Below are 19480 nucleotides of genomic sequence, written 5' to 3'. Positions count from 1 at the left end.
GCAGTCAGGTCCGCAGCCTCCTCCCTCAGGGTCATCAGCTGCAGCCTTGGCCTCAGCTCCCTCAGACACGCATGCTTGTGCTGCCGAGGGAAGTTGTGCTGAGGGTTCAGGTGTCAGCCCCCATGCCAGAGCCGATAACAGTCAGCAGCAAGAGGAGCTCTGTCATCTGGTTCCAGACGCCGAGGAGCCGACACTGGTGATGTGGGCATGGGTCATGGGAGCTGGCACAGGCCTCCCAGACACTGCGCACATTCCTCCCTGATCCAGCACATCCCTGAGATGTGAAACATGACCCTCGTCCCCTCTGGTGCCAGATGAGGCAATGGAAATATAGTATCACGAACCCGATCCCTGCTTCTGCCTTTTCTTTCTTTTCATAGGCACAGTTTGGACTTTCTTTATTTATATCCCCTGGGGCAGAGGGCTCTGAGATAGAAGCAGCAAGGAGTGCTCACCACCTATTGCATCCCTTCTGGGCTCCTAGGGAACCGAGAGCTCCCCTGCTTGGCAGTGGGGGTGGGGTGGGAGTCAACGAGTGAAGTTTCTGGGAACAGTAGCCTTCTCTGACCACCCTTCTCTGCAGCAACAGGCGCTGCGGTGTTGCAAGCGGCTTGTCTGACCGTTCTTAGTGCCCCCGGCCCATTCCCACCTCCTGCAGAGGCCGGCTCAGTGCCCCTGGCTCCTTTGTCCTTTTTGACCTTTACCCAAGTCTGGATTTGGGGAATTCTCATTGCATCTTTTTCCATCTGTCCTGATTCCCCACCACTGGGACCCCAGAGCTGGGCCAGTATCCATAGCTAGTGAATAATTCAGCAGGCTCAGCAAAAGCGAACTCAGATCTAAAGTGATACTGTGACCAGGAGGCCTCCTTGGGGTGGCTGGAAAGGCGAACCCTGCCCTGGAAAGACAAGTGCGCTGTAATATTAACTTCATTATATAAGGTTTCTTCCCTGCCTGAGAAGGCAGCTCCACACCCAAATATTACCCGGGCCCCATGACTCCTGGGGCTCAGCGGCATCGTGGGCATGCCCCTGGGACATGCTGGTCATGTCCCTTCGCGCCTTCCTGGAGCCGCATGCGGCAGGGTGCAGAGCACTTCCACGTACACTCTCCTCCGGTCACTCACGTCAGCTCACGGGAAGCCCCAAGCCCCTGGGGCAGCAGGACGCCCCGAGAGTTCTGTGCTTCAGTCCTCTGCTTTTACAAATGAATCCTTCGAAATGATTCTTGCAAACAGGGTGGAGTGGAGGGTGCTCTGTTTCCTAAAAATTGCCCAAAAAGGAGATAGTGCTTCTCTCTAGATCACTTCCTCTTGGACGTGTCCCCAAGGTCCCCTCCCCTAGGAAAATAAAGTGCCTATGAAACACTTGGCATTGTCATCCTTTTCACCTGCCTGGCACCAATTTTTATTTTTTTTAAAGTGACCTAGGTACGTGGTTCTCTCCACTGCCCAGCATCTGGCTCATGACTGTGCCCAAGGAGGACTCCCCTAAACAGGAGCGTGACAGGCAAAGCACCAGTGGGCGGTAGAGATGGCCTTCCTCCCTGGAAGCAGCGGAGAGGCGGCGTGGTGTGTGCAGCGATGTCGCCCTGTGACTCTCTGCCGTGGCCCTTCTGCCTGCTTCTTCAGCCCCTTCGGTCCGGCCTGTCCACGCGCCCCTGGGAAACACACCCACCTTGGTTCCCTGTTCATCCTGAAGAATATGACCCTTCCTCCTGCCTTTCCCCAAAGGGAGGCAGGGCTCCCTGGTAACGTGGGTTTCTAAGAATATGCACTTGCCGGCTGCGTCTAAAAGCGAGTGCTCGGGGAGAGACCTCCCAACACTGCCCACTTTCCAAGCCCCGAAGCCCGAGAGGTGAGCCCTGGAGAAGCGGAGCCTTCCCCGGAGCCGAGGGTTTTCTTAAGGTCTCACCTTGTATTCCAAGCTACTAAATTTAGCTGCTTTTCAGCGTTGGTCTTTGCTCCCAAAGCCTATGACTTCTCAGGTTTCCCATCTTTCAGAACGTGTGCTATGTGCTTTTTTTTCTTCCCAAGACAAAAAGTAAGTAGGGAGATTTTAAAAAGCAGGGAGGCACTGAAGAGCGATAACAAGAGCAAAGGGAGACACAGGAAAAAAAATTTAATATTTAGAGTATTAAAGAAAGAAGGGATGTGGCATGAAAATCAGGGGATGGGAAGAGAAAACTAAATTAAGGAAGCCCAGCGAAGGAGAGGGCTGAGCCTGCTGGGCGTGCAGAGAGGAGAGCCTGTGAACAGGACCTGGGCTTTCAACCAGGGTCCCTTCCAGGATGACAGGCGCCCACCTGTTGCCCCCAGACTCAGGCTAACTTGCAAATGTGGAGAGAGTGAGGCCAGAGACACCTGCCACCGCTCAGCTGCCTGAGCCTGCGCATCGACAGTGGCTGCTCTGTCTTGGCCGAGATGGGGCCTGCATCTCTGCCAGGCCACAGAGCAGGTGGCAGGGAAGCCAGGGGACGGTCAGGACTTACCAGGAAGGACACATAGTGGCACTTACCCAGCCTTGTGGCGCCTGTCCTTTCAGAGCCTGTGGCTTTGGCACCCACTGCAGCTCTTCCCGTGTTCACTGGCCACTCTCTCAACTGTTCTCCTTAAGGCAGCCACTTTTCTGGCTTTTTCTGTCCCAGGCAAAGTCTTCCAGGTAGTTTCTATAGTGACTGGGGTGTGGGGTGTGTATGTGTATACATACACAGGTGGTGAGGAAGCCTCAGGACCGGTCATCTACTTCAACAAAACCTATGGCTTGTCATGTTCCCATTCCACCTTTACTACAGTCTGGGAGCAGCTAGAAAACCAAGACTGCGCTTCAGAAAAGTCTGCAGGGCTCAGCTCATTCCCGCTCTCCCCCATCTCCCGCCACCACGGTCTCGTTTCCTAAGGCCTGTTCCTTCAGGCAGCCTCCTCTCGCAGTCGTGAAGAAGCTCGTAGGACGCCGAGGCCGCATAGCTGGTGAGTGGCAGGGCAGGGACTCGCAGCAGCTTTACGCCTCCATGCCCTCGTTGTGCCACTGGAAGTCTCAGCCAGGGCTCTCCGAGCCCCCATTCCTCCCAGAGTCCTCCCACTGCTGTTGTGGGCGCTGAGTATCGGAGCCTGTGGTGACTTGAACAAGGTCTCTTAGCAAGTCTGGAAGTGAGACCAAACCCTCACCGTCCGTCATGAGGCCTTGGGCTCCTGCTTCCCCCACCCAGACAGGAAGCAGATTGGAGAACATTTCTCACATGTAGGCAGAAACAGACTGGAGAAAGAGGGATCTCTCTCCTGCTGGCTTGCCCATTAGGCGCCCCCCAGGTTCCTGTGTGTTCTTTTTCTCTTAGCAGACTATTGGTCACCCCTGAGCTGCACCTGCCCCTTTCCCGAGGTTCAGTTATTGTGCTGATGGGTACATTGTGCCTGGAAGGGGAGCTGAACCCTCCCATTAGGGAGATGCCAGGTGCCGTGTTGGGGTGACTTTCCTCATGGTCACCTTGGTGGCGCGGTGTGGCCTTGTAGAAAGCTCTTCTGGGTGCTTCTGAGCCTTGGCAGCCTGGGGAGTAAGACCTGTGAGGCCTCATGAGAGAGCCCCAGGGCTCAGCTTCCTCAGCTCCTCCCCACCTCTGGTTCCTGCTGCCACTGCCTTCTCCCATTTCTCCTCCTGTTTCGCTTGTAAGGAAAAGTTACAAATCCTAGCTTAGTGGAGCCTAGAAAGGAGGGGCCAGGGGAGGGTTGTCTTGAGTGTGAGAGGACCAGATGTCTCCATTGCTACTGCAGATGGACTGTCTTCTGTTGCAGCTAAATAAGACGATCACAGTCATTTTACAGACATAAATATTGAGGGAGGGTCAGTCTTGCACGAGGCACAGTGAAGGGCCTGGACATATTTGCGATCTGACCCCTGCCTTCCTACTTATACATAAGACCTATTTATACATAAGCATTATGCAAGAGGACAGGTGCTCAGTGCCAAAGCCTCAAGTAAAAATTGAGAGAGATCATCATTTATAAACAGGGGAGCCGCTGATATGTCTCTGACCCCACATGTCAGAGCGGGCCCCAGAAGTTGGAACCTGTGTTTTTGCTTCTGCTAGGCTCCTGTCCTCACAAACCCCAAGTCATTGGCCACCACAAATATTTGTAAGGTTTGCACAAGCCCAGGGTGTGGGGACTCCTGCTCCTGTTGTTTTGGCCGCAGGGCCTGGCACTGGGCCCCAGAGAAAGCACTGTGCCCCAGAGATAGCACTGTGCCCTTCTTATCTCCTCACACCTTCTTGAACTCGGGACCGCCCCATCAGCATGATCCATGTTGACCCTCAGTATTTAAGCCCTGAGTCCCTCACCAGGCTCAAGTGGGTACAGGACCCATGTCGTCTTTGACCGGTGACTCTGCCATGGGAAGCTGCCCTTAGAGAGGCTCAGCGGACCCCTGAACTCTGGCTTTCCCACTGCCCTTCTCACGGCTTGCTCTCCTCAACTGTGAACCTCTGGCCCCCTCTGCTGGCCACTCCCAGGATTTCCTGTTGGCACTGTCAAGATGAAGGCCAAGGAGGCAGAGGCTGCTGTGAGTTTACCGTTAAGTTTTATCGGGGGTGCTTTTGCCTGGGGAGCGCGGCTGGGGGTGAGGGTAGGCGGTAGGGCAGGGAGTGGGAAGCAGAAGCTAGCGAAGTAGCTGCAGTGGTATCCAGAGCAGAGAGTGCGTTTCCAGGAGAGGATCTCAGGGCAGAGGAATTCCCGGGTGAGGCTGGCTGCAGGCTGGTTATTGGAGGAGGGAGGGTGCACTAAGAGTGATGGTGCCTCAAGCCAGAGGGAAGCGCAGCAGGGAGAGAGGCTGAGGATTCAGCTGGGCTGGCTGTGTAAGGGTCCAGCAAGGAGCCCCCCCTCCGGGCTCCAGCCCTTTTGGCTTTGGAGAGCTCTCAAACCTGGAAGCCTGGCTAAGAGACCCACTTCCGTTAGGAGTCTGAGGAAGGGAGGCAGTGGGACTGTGCCTCTGTTTGTGAGACAGGCTATGATGGTGGAGGTATTTCTAGGCATGCAAGATGGGAGCGATTGATGCAGGTACACGTGTACTAGGGCTGTTTCCTGTCACCCCTGGGTGTCCTCACGTACGCTGACTCACATGGCAACAGCTGGACTTGGGGGCAGGCGGGTTGGGTTGGGCAACACCTCATCAGAGCTTGGCCTACCTGCCTGGTGAACCCTTTGTCTCCTTCCCTTCCCGATGGGAAGGAGCAGTGCACGAGCCCCAGGGGAGGGGGAAATCTCCCAGAGCAATCCGCCCCTAATCCTTGGGCTGGGCCTCAGACTGGAGATGGCGGCTGCAGAGCCTGAGAGCTCCAGCACCCCTGCTTGCAGGCCCTGGCTCCCCTTAGCAAGCCCAGTGCTACGCAGGAACTGTGACCCTGGGGATCTGGCACAGCCTGCAGAAAGCTGGGGCCCCAGAGACCCTGGCACCCCATCACTGGCACAACTTCAGGAAATGATACCCACACAGGTGAGGCCCCTGGTGGGTGGAAGGAGAGAAGCCCACGGGTGGGGGCAGGGTGATGGGAGAAAGCCACTTCTGCAGACTGTCAGGAAGGTTGTGCTCACCCTCTGGTCTCAGGGTCTGGCTCCCTCTTCTCTCCATGATAGAGAACTCTTTGTGGATGGGAGAAGGGAGGAGGGGTGAACACCCAGCCTCCAGGCTTAGGCTGACCAGTGCTGGGAGGAGGGCCTCTGAGGTCGGGGAAGGGGACCTTGTGCAGGAGGCGAGGGAACCCTGCCACAGATGCTTCCAGAAACCAGCAGCCATGTGTAACTCCACCTGGGGCTGGAGGAGTTGACATGAAGTTGAGTGGAACGGGTGTTCCTAGTTGTGGGTTGTTTCTGTACGTGGAGAAACAGTGAGGGGGAGAGGGTCCAATGAGCCCTGACCCAGGTGGAAAATAGGAGAGCCTAGAAGCAGCAAAGTGTTGGGTCATCATCGGAGCTTTGGGAGAATTCAGAGGAGGCCCCAAGGTGGGAGGGCAGCTCAGGGGCCTGATCAGAGGTCTGTGGGAGTGAGGAGACAGAGGGGACTGTAGGACATTTGTACGGACAAAAGGGCATTGTTGACAGCAGAGTAGGAAATGGAGCGACTGAGCGGAGGGTGTGGTTTTGACCAGAACCCAGGGTGGACCTAAGGGAAAGCCTGGAAGCTGAGGGCGAGATGAGAGGAATGGCTCCCAGGGAAGACAGAGTAGCCCTTAGGGTCAGGGCGGGAGGCACCCGCTGGCTGCAGGAGGAGGCTGATGAAAGCCTCAGCCAGTGCCTGGCTGCCTTGAGGTCGTAGGTGCTGCATGAAAGGATGAATGTGTCTGTGTGCTCTCTGCACCTCAAAATCCTTGTAGCAGTGTGAGATTGCTTGTAAATCACCGAGGGAGGGCCGTGGGACAGCCAGGAACCTTGGACATCTGCCCTGCCCCTTGAGTCCCCCATGTGGTGGCTGGGATGTCACTGCAGGAGTTTTTCACCCCTCTTTACCCCATGAATGGACCCATGTGCACCCCATTGTCTAAGTATTTGCCTCCCAGCCCTCTGGAGAAAAGCTGCTTAGGCCCCCAGGCACCGGTGGAACCACTGGGTGGGCTGGTGTCCTTCCCTTACCCCTCTCCCATACCTTTTCTCCACCTGGAAGTGCTGGGGTCAGCTGTGCTGCCTCGTGTCTCCATCAGGAAGAGCAAGAGCCAGCAGCCCAGCAGCCGTGCCCACTGATTTGGTAGAATGGGGCCAGCCCCTGATGCCAGGAACAAGAGCTGGGATAATTTTCCTGCCTACTCTGGCTGGAGTGCTAGGTCGGTATTGGAGATGTCCCTCCCAACTGCCTCTTCAGCTGAAGGATTTTAGCTGGCCATGGGTTTTCCTCTCCACCTGGCCTGGCTTACCTCCCTCCCTTTTCCTCTGGGAACTCATAGAAAAAGGGAATCTGGGTGTTCTCCATCTCTGGAAGGGTGCTCAAATCAGAGTCACAGTGCCAGGGGTAAACAGATAGGAGCATCTTGCTGAGTCACCCGAGACGGACAGCTCCCATCCCACTTGCCTGCTGGGCCTTTAGCCATTGGAAGCCCAGGCCCTGCTCAGGGCAGTGTCCTGCTTGGACTCTGACCTGCTTGACCAGACCCTCAGACAAGGCAGTCTTGATACCTGACCCCCTCGTTCCCGACTCTGGGAGGGGACCTCAGGGTCGCCTCTTCCCATAAGACAGGGCTGCTGCACCCTCCTGAATGGAAACATAGGAGCCCCAATGATCTGTGTGTGTAAGAGTGACCTACCTTAGTGCTGGCCTTCCAAGCCCTGAGCAGATAGCTAGGACAGGAAGGCCCCATCTCTGTCAACAGCTCTGGCAACCCTAACAGGAGCACTCTGTAAACCTAGGAAGGGGCTGTCTGTCCCTGGGGGAGGGGAGTCAGCCTGGGAGCCCTCTGCAGTCTCGGGACCTGGGGATCTCAGGTGTGGAGCACACACTATAGTTAGGACCCTTCCCTCCCCCACGGAGCTTCACATGAGCCGGGATGCTTTCTGTTTGACATTGTCTGCTGTGTGCTCCCTGCCTCAGGGATCCAGGCTGCTGGGTGAGTGCAGAGGAAGAGCCGCTGTCCTGTGTCTGGGCGGGTTAACATGAGGACGTGAGCTCAGGCCCCAGAGGAGGAGGCTTGGGAGCCAGGGCTGGGGAGCTCCTGTAATCCAGCCGAGTGCCTAATCTGGCTTTGCTTAGAGCTGTGGGGGCGGGGGGGGGGGGGGGGGGGGCGGGAGTCCAGGCCCTGTGAGGCCATGTGGAGAGTGCTAGGATCCACCTCTTTTCTAGATGGGAAACCTGAGGCCCGGAAAAGTTAATGACATATCCAAGGGCACACAGCTGCCAAGTGAAGCCAGAATTCTAAATTGGTGCCTGACTCCAAGTTTCATGCCCTTTCCATTTCCAGCACAGGTCCTGTAGCCTCATTGCTTTTTTTTCAAACCTCTTTCCTCTTTTCTCATACTCTGCTTACTCCATCCCTTTAACAGCTTTCTCCATCTTCTTGTGCTCTCATGGTCCTTTCTTAGTTAAAGCATCATCCCTCCTTGTACCTCTGCCTGTCTTCTGCCACCTCCTTGGCTCTCTTTCCCTCAGCCACCCACCTCCCTTCAGGCCCTAAAGGACACTACTGCTGTAGGGTGTGTGCCTGGGGAGGGCAGGGAGTGGACAGCTCCCCACTTCCTCCCACATGCCCCCCTCCTCCACGGTGAGAGGGCAAAGGGGATGTTCTGTGACTGGAGGCCACCGGCAGGACCCGGGCATGGCAGACCTCAGTGGAGGGGCAGCAGGGGGCTGGTGTCCTATAGGACCCCCAGGGCAGAGAAGGGGTGGATGAGGGGGCCAGGACACAGCTGGGTTTCCCAGTGCCCCTTCTCTCATTCATGGGATTTCACAGCCAGCTTCAACTCTGCTTTCCCATTGGTAAGCTAGATGGACTCCAAGTCGGGGAAAGACGCCAGGCTGCTAGAGCAGAGCTATTTCACACTCCTCTGTAGTCCTAAAGCATTTCCACTTTTCACAGAGTTTTCCAATCCATGTCTCATTAGTTCCTCCCACTCTCCAAGTTGCTGGGACAGGCGCTGTCCTCATTCTGAAGAGGAGCGAACAGCCCGTGCTGAGCATCGAGCAGCACTGCAGCCAGACCCAGACTCTCTGGGGTTCTTCCCTCCAGGAAAAGCGCGGAAGGAGGGAAAGAGCTGAGTCTCTCTGGAAAGCACAGTGGCTTATTTGAGGGTCAAGCTCCTTCATTATAAAGCTGTGTGTTGCAGATAGAATTTAATGTAGTTTACTATCTATGCAGTATCAATATTGAGTAAATTTGTTGGTATAACCTCTTAAATAAATTTTATTCCTCCTCCCCCCAAAAAAGAATTGCGCTGCATAGACCCAGACATTTCTGAGTGCGTTCTGCATGCCCTGCGCTGTGCTCCGTGCTGGCGAGGGCTCATCGTATGTGACCCTCACAACAGACCTGAGAGTAGATATGATCATCCCTGTGTCACAGGTGGGGACACCTAGTGCCAGGACAGTTGAGAGATGGGCTGTTGCGGTCACTGCAGGGAACAGCATGGGAGGGTTTTAACTGCAGGATTAGACCTGGGGACATTCCATGTAAGGGCTGTGGAATAGGCTCCTCGGGTATACCAGGTCAGAAAGTCAGAGGAGCAGGTCCAGAAGGTAGGAGCATTTGGCAGGAGGGCCAGGGGGCACTAGGGGAGACCCCAAGCCAAATGTAAGAGGCAAGTCCTGACTTTAAGATCGCGGTGTCCCCAGCATTCCCAGTGGAGCCATGACCTGAAAAGGCCCAGAGGAAGCCCACGGAGGAGCCACCCTCCCCGGCTCCTGAGTCTGGCAGGGCTATTGTTTTCAATAGTGTTTTCCAATACTTTGTACCTCGGCAGACATTGAGTTCGGTGACTTCTGCCTGTAATTGGCATGGGCTGTTTCCAGTTCTGGAGCATGTGACCGGGCCACTTGCTTTGTGTTTAACCCTTCCCCCCACATACACCTCACCCGCCCTGCCCCCCATACGTATAGAAAGCGACGATCTGTCCGGCCGTGCTGGGGTGTGCTCTGTGTAAAAATACATGGGGTTGAGCCATTTCCTGCTGCTTCCGCTGTTGCATGGCGATAAGACGCTGAGGACTCGCTTGTGGAAAGAGATCCTCCAACAGGCCGGTGGGGAACCCGCCCCGGGAGAACGGGGCTCCAGGCCCACCTGCTCTCATCTGACCTGCGTTTCCCATCTTTCCTGTCTTCTGTGACCTTCCCTTCCCCCGCCCCACCCCCTTTATCAGTCTCTCTTTTTCCTTCTTGCCACCCCGATGTGCTCGGAAAGCCTGCTTGCCTGCTGGTGAGGAAAAGCGACTGTCATCTCTTTCCTGCACATTCACCCCCTTCCCAGCTGGGCAGCTGATACCCCCAGGTCCCTACACTGCTGTTTCCCTTGGCCTGTGGGTTACTTCTGGGACTTGAGTCTTCGGGGACCTGGCCAGCGGGGCCGACAGGGGTGTGCTCCTCTCCCGGTTCTGGGGAGCCTGGGCAGGGTCAGTGCTCCCACTGTCATGAAGCGGAAGAGGTTGCTGACGACTCCAGGGAGCTGGAAGGTAACAGCTGGGAGGGTGTCAGCAGAGGCAGGTGACCCGCTGAGCTGTATTAGAGAAGGCGGGGTGGGGAGGGTGGGGAAGGTGGGGAGGCTTCCTGTGCCGGCCCTGGGCTCAAAGTGTAGCTTCGGTCAGGCCTGAGGAAGAGGCCCCCCCAAGGCAGGAGCCTCGGGAGGTTGGGTCCACAGGGACAGTTTGTCTCATCCCTGAGAAATCAGCCCTGTGACCAGTGAAGCCTCAGACCTGCATGGCCCCTGTGGTGGGGCATCAGGAGCTCTGGGCGGGAGGGTCTGTCTTTTCATAGTTGTGTGTCCCTGAGCAACTGGCTTGAACTCTCTCGCCTGAAGGAGGGACACATCGGCCTAGACTGCATTTCAGGGACGTTGTGGGGACCAGTTATATTACAGGTGACAGGTGGAAGGGATACTGTTGTCGTGGTTATTTTGAACGTCTTCCTGAAGTCTTCTGTTCATCTGCACCATTTTCTAGGCAGAGAAACCAAGTCCAGAGGTGTCAGGGCCCCGTGAGGGAAGCCGGCCAGCCCCCTCCCGTGGTTTCATGATTTACCCAGGCTTCCTCCGCTTGCCTTCTTCCCTAGGTTGACAAGGGAGACCTGGTGGCCGTGAGCCTCTCCGGCGGCCCCGGCCATGCTGACACTGATGGCCCCATCAGCCTGGATGTGCCCGACGGGGCCCCTGACCCGCAGCGGACCAAGGCCGCCATCGAGCACCTGCACCAGAAGATCCTGAAGATCACGGAGCAGATCAAGATCGAGCAGGAGGCACGCGACGACAACGTGGCGGAGTATCTGAAGCTGGCCAACAACGCGGACAAGCAGCAGGTGTCCCGCATCAAGCAGGTGTTTGAGAAGAAGAACCAGAAGTCGGCCCAGACCATCGCGCAGCTGCACAAGAAGCTGGAGCACTACCGCCGGCGCCTGCGGGAGATTGAGCAGAACGGGCCCTCCAGGCAGCCCAAGGACGTGCTGCGGGACATGCAGCAGGGGCTGAAGGATGTGGGTGCCAATGTGCGCGCCGGCATCAGTGGCTTCGGGGGCGGCGTGGTGGAGGGCGTGAAGGGCAGCCTCTCGGGCCTCTCGCAGGCCACCCACACTGCGGTCGTGTCCAAGCCCCGGGAGTTCGCCAGCCTGATCCGCAACAAGTTTGGCAGTGCTGACAACATTGCCCACCTGAAGGACCCTCTGGAGGACGGGCCCCCCGAGGAGGCAGCCCGGACACTGAGTGGCAGCGCCACACTCGTGTCCAGCCCCAAGTATGGCAGCGATGACGAGTGTTCCAGTGCCAGCGCCAGTTCGGCTGGGGCTGGCAGCAACTCCGGGGCTGGGCCCGCTGGGGCGCTGGGGAGCCCCAAGTCGAACACACTGTATGGGGCTCCCGGAAACCTGGATGCTCTGCTGGAGGAGCTGCGGGAGATCAAGGAGGGACAGTCCCACCTAGAGGACTCCATGGAGGACCTGAAGGCTCAGCTGCAAAGGGACTACACCTACATGACCCAGTGCCTGCAGGAGGAGCGCTACAGGTAGGTGCCTTCACCGTCGCCACCGCCCAGCCACCCCTGGTGTGAGGTGATGAGCCCCAGGTTTCAGACGCAGAGTTGTGGAAGTAGGTGGAGAAGCATCCAGAATGGTCCTGCGCTGCTGGAAGGGACCAGGAAGAGGCACTGAGGAGCCTTCCTCTAGAATGGTCAGAGCCGCTGGGAGATAGGCATACAGGCCCGATGAGAGGAAGGCTCTGCCTGTCTCAGGAGCTGCGAGCATCCCTACTTGATGCTTATGTGGTCAGTGTACAGAAGGGGAAACTGAGGCAGGGACCAGCTACATCGCTTCTCCTCTGGTTAAGAGCACTGACTCTGGAGCCAGGCTACCTGGGCTCAAATCCCAGCTCTACTTACTATTTACTATTTACTGCACTCTGCACCTGGTTTCCTTGTCTGTGAGGCGCGAGTAACATGAGTCCTCACTCGAAGCGTCAGGATTAAGTGAGGCCAGACCTATGAAATTAAAGGGTGTAGTTGTCTGGCACAGTCAGTGTGAATGGAAATGCGGCATCTGGTCCCTCCTCCCCTCTGCCCACCCTGCTCTTCTCTGTGCCCCGTGTGCAGTATTGGCACTTGCTCCCTGGAATTCTTGGAGATTTAATCCTTAGCACTTTTTCTTTTTTTTATTGATTTTAGAGAGAGGAAAGAGGAGAGAGAGAGAAACACTGATTTGTTGTTCCACTTACGCATTCGTTCGTTGATTCTTGTATGTGCCCTGACCAGGCATCGAACCCGCAACCTTGTCATATCGGGACAAAGCTCTAACCACCTGAGCTAGCCGGCCAGGGCAGCACTTTTTCTTGTTTATATATATGAAGGAGGTTTGGAAAACTGCAGGGGAACCCTGCCTGAAAACCAACCACCCCACCTAAGAGTCATCTTTCAATATTTGTGCCTTCAGAGCAGGGGTTGTGACTCTATCTCCCTGTGTGCCTGGTACTCAGGAGAGCATCTTAGCTCAGGGCAAATTCCTTAACCTCTCTGTAGCTCAGTCTTCTCATCTATAAAATGGGGATGCCTAATCCTTACCTTGTGGGGTTGTGGTGATGATCCCATGAGCTGATCTGGGTCAAGTGCTCAGCACAGCACCTGCTCGGAAGAAGTGCTATGTCAGTGGTACCTTTCATTGTTGTCGCTGTTAAAATTGGGACTGGGCTAAACACGGGGGGTGGGTTGAGTCATGGCTGAGAATGAATGGAATTGATCCCGGGGAGAGAAGGGAGGCTCTGGGGCCAGGACGAGTGTCACACGTTCTTTCTCTGCCAGGTATGAGCGGCTGGAGGAGCAGCTCAATGACCTGACTGAGCTCCACCAGAACGAGATGAGCAACCTGAAGCAGGAGCTGGCCAGCATGGAGGAGAAGGTGGCCTACCAGTCCTATGAGAGAGCTCGGGACATCCAGGTATGACCAGGGACCCGCCTTGGGGAGGCCCCTGTGCTGATAGAGCTGGCAGCAGCTGCAGGGTGAGGCTTTACCAAGTGGGGCATGCTGGGCATGGGCTGTGCCATCAGTGGGGCAGGTGGGCATGTGGGTGAGAGGGCATTGTGGGGTGGGGGGAGCTAAGAGCAAAGCAGGCCTGCAGCAGGATGTGCGCTGTGCAAAGGCAAGCTGCCTGGCGAGGGTGGCCGGTGCCCCCAGCTTTTCAGTGGCAGCTTTGCCAATGAATAATGGGAGTTGCCAGTGCCTCGAGAGGAAGCTGGGATTGGCCCAGCTTCTCCCCTTCCCACATTAATCAAGACTCCACTTTTTGACCAGCCTCCCCAAATAGTCATAAGTGAAGGGCTCTGCCCCCAGCTGCAGCTGCACAGCCTATACCTGCCTGGCCTTTGAAGGGGGAACCCTGTGCATTGTTATCCCCTCATGTGTCCACCCCTGTGTCCCCGCAGGAGGCCGTGGAGTCCTGCCTGACCCGGGTCACCAAGCTGGAGCTGCAGCAGCAGCAGCAGCAGGTGGTGCAGCTGGAGGGCGTGGAGAACGCCAATGCGAGGGCGCTGCTGGGCAAGTTCATCAACGTGATCCTGGCGCTCATGGCCGTGCTTCTGGTGTTCGTGTCCACCATCGCCAACTTCATCACACCCCTCATGAAGACGCGCCTGCGCATCACCAGCACTGCCCTCCTGGTCCTCATGCTCTTCCTCCTCTGGAAGCACTGGGACTCCCTCACCTACCTCCTGGAGCACGTGCTGCTGCCCAGCTGAGTGGCCAGCTGGTCCCTACCCCGTGCTCCCCGCCCCCATCTGGCCGTGACTCTCCAGGAGGGATCTTGGGACTCCCCACTCCCTTGGACTTCTTCATGTGTCTAGTTTGGCCTCCTGACCAAACTTCATTCCAGCAGCTCCTGCCCCATCTCTGTTCTTGCTTCTGTCTGCCACCTTCTCCCTGTTGGCTGGAAGGGGCCTCGAGAGCAGCACTGGCTGGAGGTGGTGGGGACATATGTGGCCAAATGGAGCCGAGGAGGGCACCGGGATGGACTGTTTTGATTATTTGCAGTTGCACAAGAACTTCTCCCAGCTGACTTGGATGCTGCCAGTCAGGAAGGCCAGTGAGAATAGGAGCAGGAGAGGGCCATGCCTCAGCGTTCCCAGGGAAGAGCCCACCCTGGTGGCAGCCACAGCTCCCTCCTGTGGGAGGCTCTGCTCGCCCCAGGGCCCAGAATGAGGGGAAGAGGAGCTTCCCAGCCTTGGGCACCTGCTGAGCTGGGCCCGAGAGAAGGTTCAGCCCACCCCTCCCTCCTTCCTCCAGAGCTGGTTTGAGGCTGGGTTCCGGGCTGGGCCCTTCGGGGAGCTGAAGGATACGGGCTCTGGAGGCCTGGCGGGTGTGGCTTTGGACTTGTGTTTTCCCTGTCATTATTTCTGCCTGTCGCTGGATCTGCTCTTTTCAGGGAACCAGACCCCAGGGGCCCCGAGCCTCAGCCTAAGCCCTTAGGCCTCTGGGAGCACCGGTGGGTACTATTTATTTATTTATTTGTTCATTTGTACCTTACCCTACAGAGCTCCGGGGAGAGGTCGCCAGTCCTCTCTCTGAAGCCAGGGCTTATTCTTGGCTGTCAGGCACTTCATACCATTTAGCCTCTGGATAATCCTGGCTGGGAGAAGTGGGGCAAAGCCACCCAGCCCCTCTCCCAAGCAGCCTTTTGAGCCAGGAGAGGAGGAGCGGAGCTTCTCTTTTCTATGTCTATTTATTTTGTATGTGTGTATTTGTGTGGAGGAGGTTGTTTGTTGCTTTATTTTTTTAAGGCTCTAGAGTGTTGTGTATGGTTTCTCTTCACATCCCAGTCTCCCCATGAGCACTTCCATGAAGAGAGGGGATTTCTCAGAAAAGGAGAGAGAAATCCCCTAGCATGGGGGAGGGGAGTGGCTGCCAGCTGTTGTGGACCTTACGAGAAATAAATATCCTCTAAATTTTCAACCATCCTGTCTAGTGTTGATTGATTAGGTTGTCTCCATGGACACCATGAGTCTCTCCCCTCACTCAAGCGCTGTGGGTAATACAAACCAAGCCTCACCTGTTGGCCTGAGGTCTTCTTCCTTTGGGATCCGACATTGAACAAGGAATCATCTGCTCTTCCCTTCGCTTTGCTCCACCTGGGTGAGAGGGAGGTGGGATGGCACCCACCTCATCCAGCCCTCCTGGAGCGCTGTCCAGGAGGGGAAGGGAGGTTTTCATAGCTTGGAGAAGACAAGTGGCTGGAGGCGCGGATGGTGCGGTCATACCCAGAGGTGGCCACGAGAGGGCAGCAGAGTCCTTAATTCTTTCTTAGGCTTCCGTCCCTGAGGGGCCTCTGTTGGAGCTAGTTTGGCCTTAGCAATGCTATCTGCCCAGAGCACAGATCACCGCTCACCAGGAGCTGGAGCATAGATGCCAGGCCTGTAAACAGTGTACCTGTGGCCCACTCCCACTCCTGGCAGTTAAGGGCACCCGCAGAAGGTACTAGATTCCCAGCAAGAACACTGTGGGAGCTTGGAGGCAACCTGAGCTCCCTAATGGGAGGAGATGCTGGCCACCAGCATTATGGAAGCAGGAGGGGGTGGGGAAAGCACCTACCCCAAAGTCCAGGCCTGTAAATAGTGTACCTGTGGCCAACTCCCGTTCCCCCTGGGTATCAGTTTCCACATCTGTAATATGGGATGGATGAAGTAGCTGCTAATTTCAAAGGGCTCTGACATTCTGCGGCTCTGTTGGTCTGTGAAGTCAAACGTTTAGCTGTGCCCATGACCTCGCACTGGAGGGGACTCCAGGAGTCAGCGACCAGGCCCTAACAAGACCAGGAAGGGTGCTGTGCTGGTACCGCGAGGAGAACAGCATTCACAGTCACCTTCACCTTTTGTAACCATGGAGGAGTTTCACCAGGTGACCTCATGGGGCCTTCCAAGAGTGTCATTCCTGGCCCTACACCCCCCTTCTCTTCCAACCACATGCACATCTCCCTGGGGGGTCTGAGGAGGGCTGCTGGGCCAAGAGCCCAGATTCCTGGGCCCCAGGTGGGGGTCGGCTGCTCCAAGCTGCAGACATTTTCCACATTCCTCCCCAAGGTCAGGTGCCTTCCCCGCACTGGCTCTTAATGTCACTGCCAGCCGCAGTCCACACCGAAGGGAGGAGGGAAGAAGCAGCGAGGGTAGGCGTTACTCCCAGTCCATCCTGAGGCTGCAGCGCAAACGGTTCAAGGAGACGGGGAAAGATCACCTTCAGCTCCAGAGTCATCTGCAAAAAGCACAACTAGGCCTGTTTGCCTCATCGTGACAACGGAGTGCTGAGTAAAGCCCTGCCCTGATGGGAGCTGGGTTTTGTTCCTCTGATGATCACTGATGCCGCCTTGTTTGCGTCGGAACCTCCACCCTCTGTAAAGGGGTACATTGCCCCCATTCTGGACCTGCTGCCCTCTCCTGCCAGGGGTTCACAGGGTGGCCTCCTCTGTGGGGGACCATCCTGCCTCAGCTTGCAGGACCAACTGTCAGGCTCCTGCCCAGAGCATCTGTGCTGCTGGTCCTGGCCCCACACCTGGGGGTTCAGAGGGCTCAGCCGGGCCTGCCCATCCCACAGCCTTGGCCTGCCCAGGGTGCTGGCAGCTTAGAAGTCATCTCTGCCTGGCCTTGGCGCTTTTGTTCCAGCAGCACCTGGGCAAGTGGCTGGCCTGGAGCCGCGCACTTACTGGGCCCATGCAGAGCTGGCACATCCTGCCAGCCTTGTGGAAACTGGAGCTGTGGCAGGTGCAGCCTGAGCAAACGCCAAAGTCCTCAGCACAGCGTGGGCAGAGGGAGGTGACTTTACCCTGCCATCCAGGTTATTCTAGGTGATTCCAGGGTGGGGAGGGCTGGAGGGGAGGAGAAGAGACCTGGGCCACATGGTGGGAGAAGAAAGGAGCTGTTGCTGGGGCACCTGCAGTGATCCTCATGGCAGGCTTAATTTCCCTGGCAGTGGCCCCAACATTTAGAGCATGGGCTTTGGAGCCGGCAGACCTGGGTTCAAATCCTGGCACTACCCTTACCTTAGACAAGGCTCCAACTACTCTCACACCAGCCTCCTCATCTGCCAATAGGAAAGCAAGTGACACGTGCATCACAGGGCTAGGGGGCAGGAGAGGACGTTCTGTAAGGATTGAAGGACAATCTGCGGGCCTGGAGCATGGTGCCCAGCACCTAAAAAGGGACAACCCAAGGCGGTTGTGACTCCTGCCTCCTGAACTTAGGCCTGTTTGCGTGCTGAAGAGCTGCTTACAGGTCTAAGGCAGAACCTGCAGAACCATACAGGCTGAGGGTGCTGAGGAGTCTCGGCCCGAGACACCGTCCCTGAGATCTAGCTTATTCCAGAGCCTTCCCCTCAGTCTCAGAAACAAGGCAGCCCAGTCCCAAGGGGCCAGCCCAGTTTGAGAGAGGGCTGACAAGGCTGGCCCAGCCCAGGCGGCTGCCTCCACGCCGGCCCATCCCCCAGACCGTGAGCCCCAGTGCAGGCTAGGAAACCAGCATCAAGAGGCCTGGGCCTGAGCGACTGAGACTCAGCCACTTGCTGGCCGTGAGGTCCTGGGCCTCAGTGTCCTCATCTGAGACATGATCAAGATGCCTGTACCACCCAAGTGGAAGTGGAGGCCATTCTTAAGGCTGACGAGATCTAGGATATGGGTGCCTGCCCCTCACCACACCCACATCTCTCCCTGGGGGAGATACCTATCAGGAGCTGCTGGACCACTGGGGGCTCCCAGGAGGGTTCTGACCTGCTCTTGGCCTGAAAGGTCATAGCCAGTCTCCCAGTGGAGATGGGAGCAGGAAGCTTGGCTCTGCCAGGACTGTGGTGGAAAGGGAGGGAAGGCTGGGACTTGCCTCAGCACATTCAGACCTGCCAGCAGCACCTGAGTCACCCAGACAGCCAGAGGGGACATCCAGGTTGGTGTCACTCACACTCAGATCCTCCCAGGAGAGCTCTCCCTCCCCAGCAGCTGATCCCTGTCTTTGGTCCCCTACCCCCCATGGCCAACTGTCCGGATGAGGTATCCTGGGCCCAGTGGTGCTGGACAGGCCACCTCTGCCATGCCCCTGCCCCCAGGCAGCCACCCACCAAGTTGGCTCTACTTCCAAAGGCACCCAGAGAAGGTTCCAAGAGCCCTGTTGCCTGCCAGCGTCCCGCCTAGAGGTTCTTCTGCTGCCTTTGGTTGTTCTCGCAATTTCAGCTCACCGGGTATAAGACTAAAGTAAACACCAGAAAGATCTGGGTCTCCGGCTGGTTTGAAGGCTCTGTTCTCTGGTCTCCTATACGAAGGCTGAGTTCTCTATGTGCCACCCTCCTGGGTCCCCAACTTTTACCTGGAGCTGGGTCCCTTTGTTCTTTTTCTAGTTGAGCTCAGCCTCAAGCCCCCAGAGCCGAGGTGGCGGTGAGAAGAGAATTTCCCAGGAAACTGGGCATTAAACAAACTCATGCCGGAGACAAGCCACCAGGACAGGCCTGTTACCCGTCTGTGACTGCCCCCTCCTCCGCCTCTTCTCGGCCACGCGGGGCCAGGCCAGGCCGGGCAGCCCCGAGAGATGGCAGTGCGGCTGCTGAGAGGGAAGGCCCGAGGGGGTCCCATCTATTTCTGTTTCTCCCTCTGCTGCTCTTGGAGCTCTCACCATCCTGGCATCCAGGGGCCTAGGAGTGTGACAGATGTGACCCCCAAGCCACCCGGCCTTAGGTTTAAATAAATGCAATAGACAAGGTTTGTAGCACCTGCTCTGTGCCAGGCACTGGGGTCACAAAGAAAAGCACGACATGGTCCGTGCCCTCAGGGAGCTCACAGAGTAGAGGGCGCACACACACACGCACACACACACACACACGCACATCCTCTGATGTAGACACAGGCAGAAGTAAGCGCTGCAGCGGGCTGAGGTGGGAGGTCCCTGGGGAGAGACCTTCATTCTGGGGGAGCTCTGGGGAGGTTTCCTAGAGCAGGGAGGTGGCTTAGAGGCAAGGAGGGAGAGTGTCCCCCGTAGGATGGTTTAGTCAGATCCTGGGTGGCAGGTGGCACAGAGTGCATTGTTCGTGGCGTGAGGGGACATGTGGTCGTTTCAGGGGAAGGGGCTTCCAAGTCCACTCCAACGAGAAGGATCAGAAGCGAAGACATCTTTCAGAGAGGGAAGGAGACCCTCACCCCAGGGCTTCTAGGCCTTGGGGGCTTCAGCGGAGCTGTTTGTGCTTGGAAGCAAAAGGGAAGGTTAGGGAAGCTTTGGGAGAGAAGAGAAAGGGAAAACACTGGCTAGTGCTCACATGTGCCGTGTAATACTGAGCAGGCCGTGTAACCTCTCTGGGCCTCAGTGTCCCCGTCT

The 19480-nt window shown here is 56.8% G+C and overlaps 1 protein-coding gene across 4 annotated transcripts in view; it reads left to right on the top strand.

The window, feature by feature from the left end:
* The window catches only part of TMCC2 (transmembrane and coiled-coil domain family 2), a 32684-nt gene extending 17586 nt beyond the window's left edge, over positions 1-15098 (top strand). For 2 of the 4 annotated variants that reach the window (XM_081120923.1, XM_081120924.1), the window contains exons 3-5: positions 10728-11668; positions 12953-13088; positions 13574-15098. In XM_081120923.1, the coding sequence (XP_080977049.1) occupies positions 10728-11668; positions 12953-13088; positions 13574-13885 (1389 nt within the window). In that variant the 3' untranslated portion in view covers positions 13886-15098. Of the gene's footprint in view, positions 1-4290; positions 4554-5140; positions 5484-10727; positions 11669-12952; positions 13089-13573 lie in introns of those variants that run through there. The other 2 variants (XM_081120925.1, XM_081120926.1) reach the window with 2 other exon arrangements.
* The last annotated feature ends 4382 nt before the right edge of the window (positions 15099-19480 follow it).

This window comes from Miniopterus schreibersii, assembly GCF_964146895.1.
Source record: "Miniopterus schreibersii genome assembly, chromosome: 19".
Taxonomy (NCBI): domain Eukaryota; kingdom Metazoa; phylum Chordata; class Mammalia; order Chiroptera; family Miniopteridae; genus Miniopterus; species Miniopterus schreibersii.
Note: the sequence above shows the minus strand (reverse complement) of the source record. Positions and strands in the feature narration are given on the sequence as shown.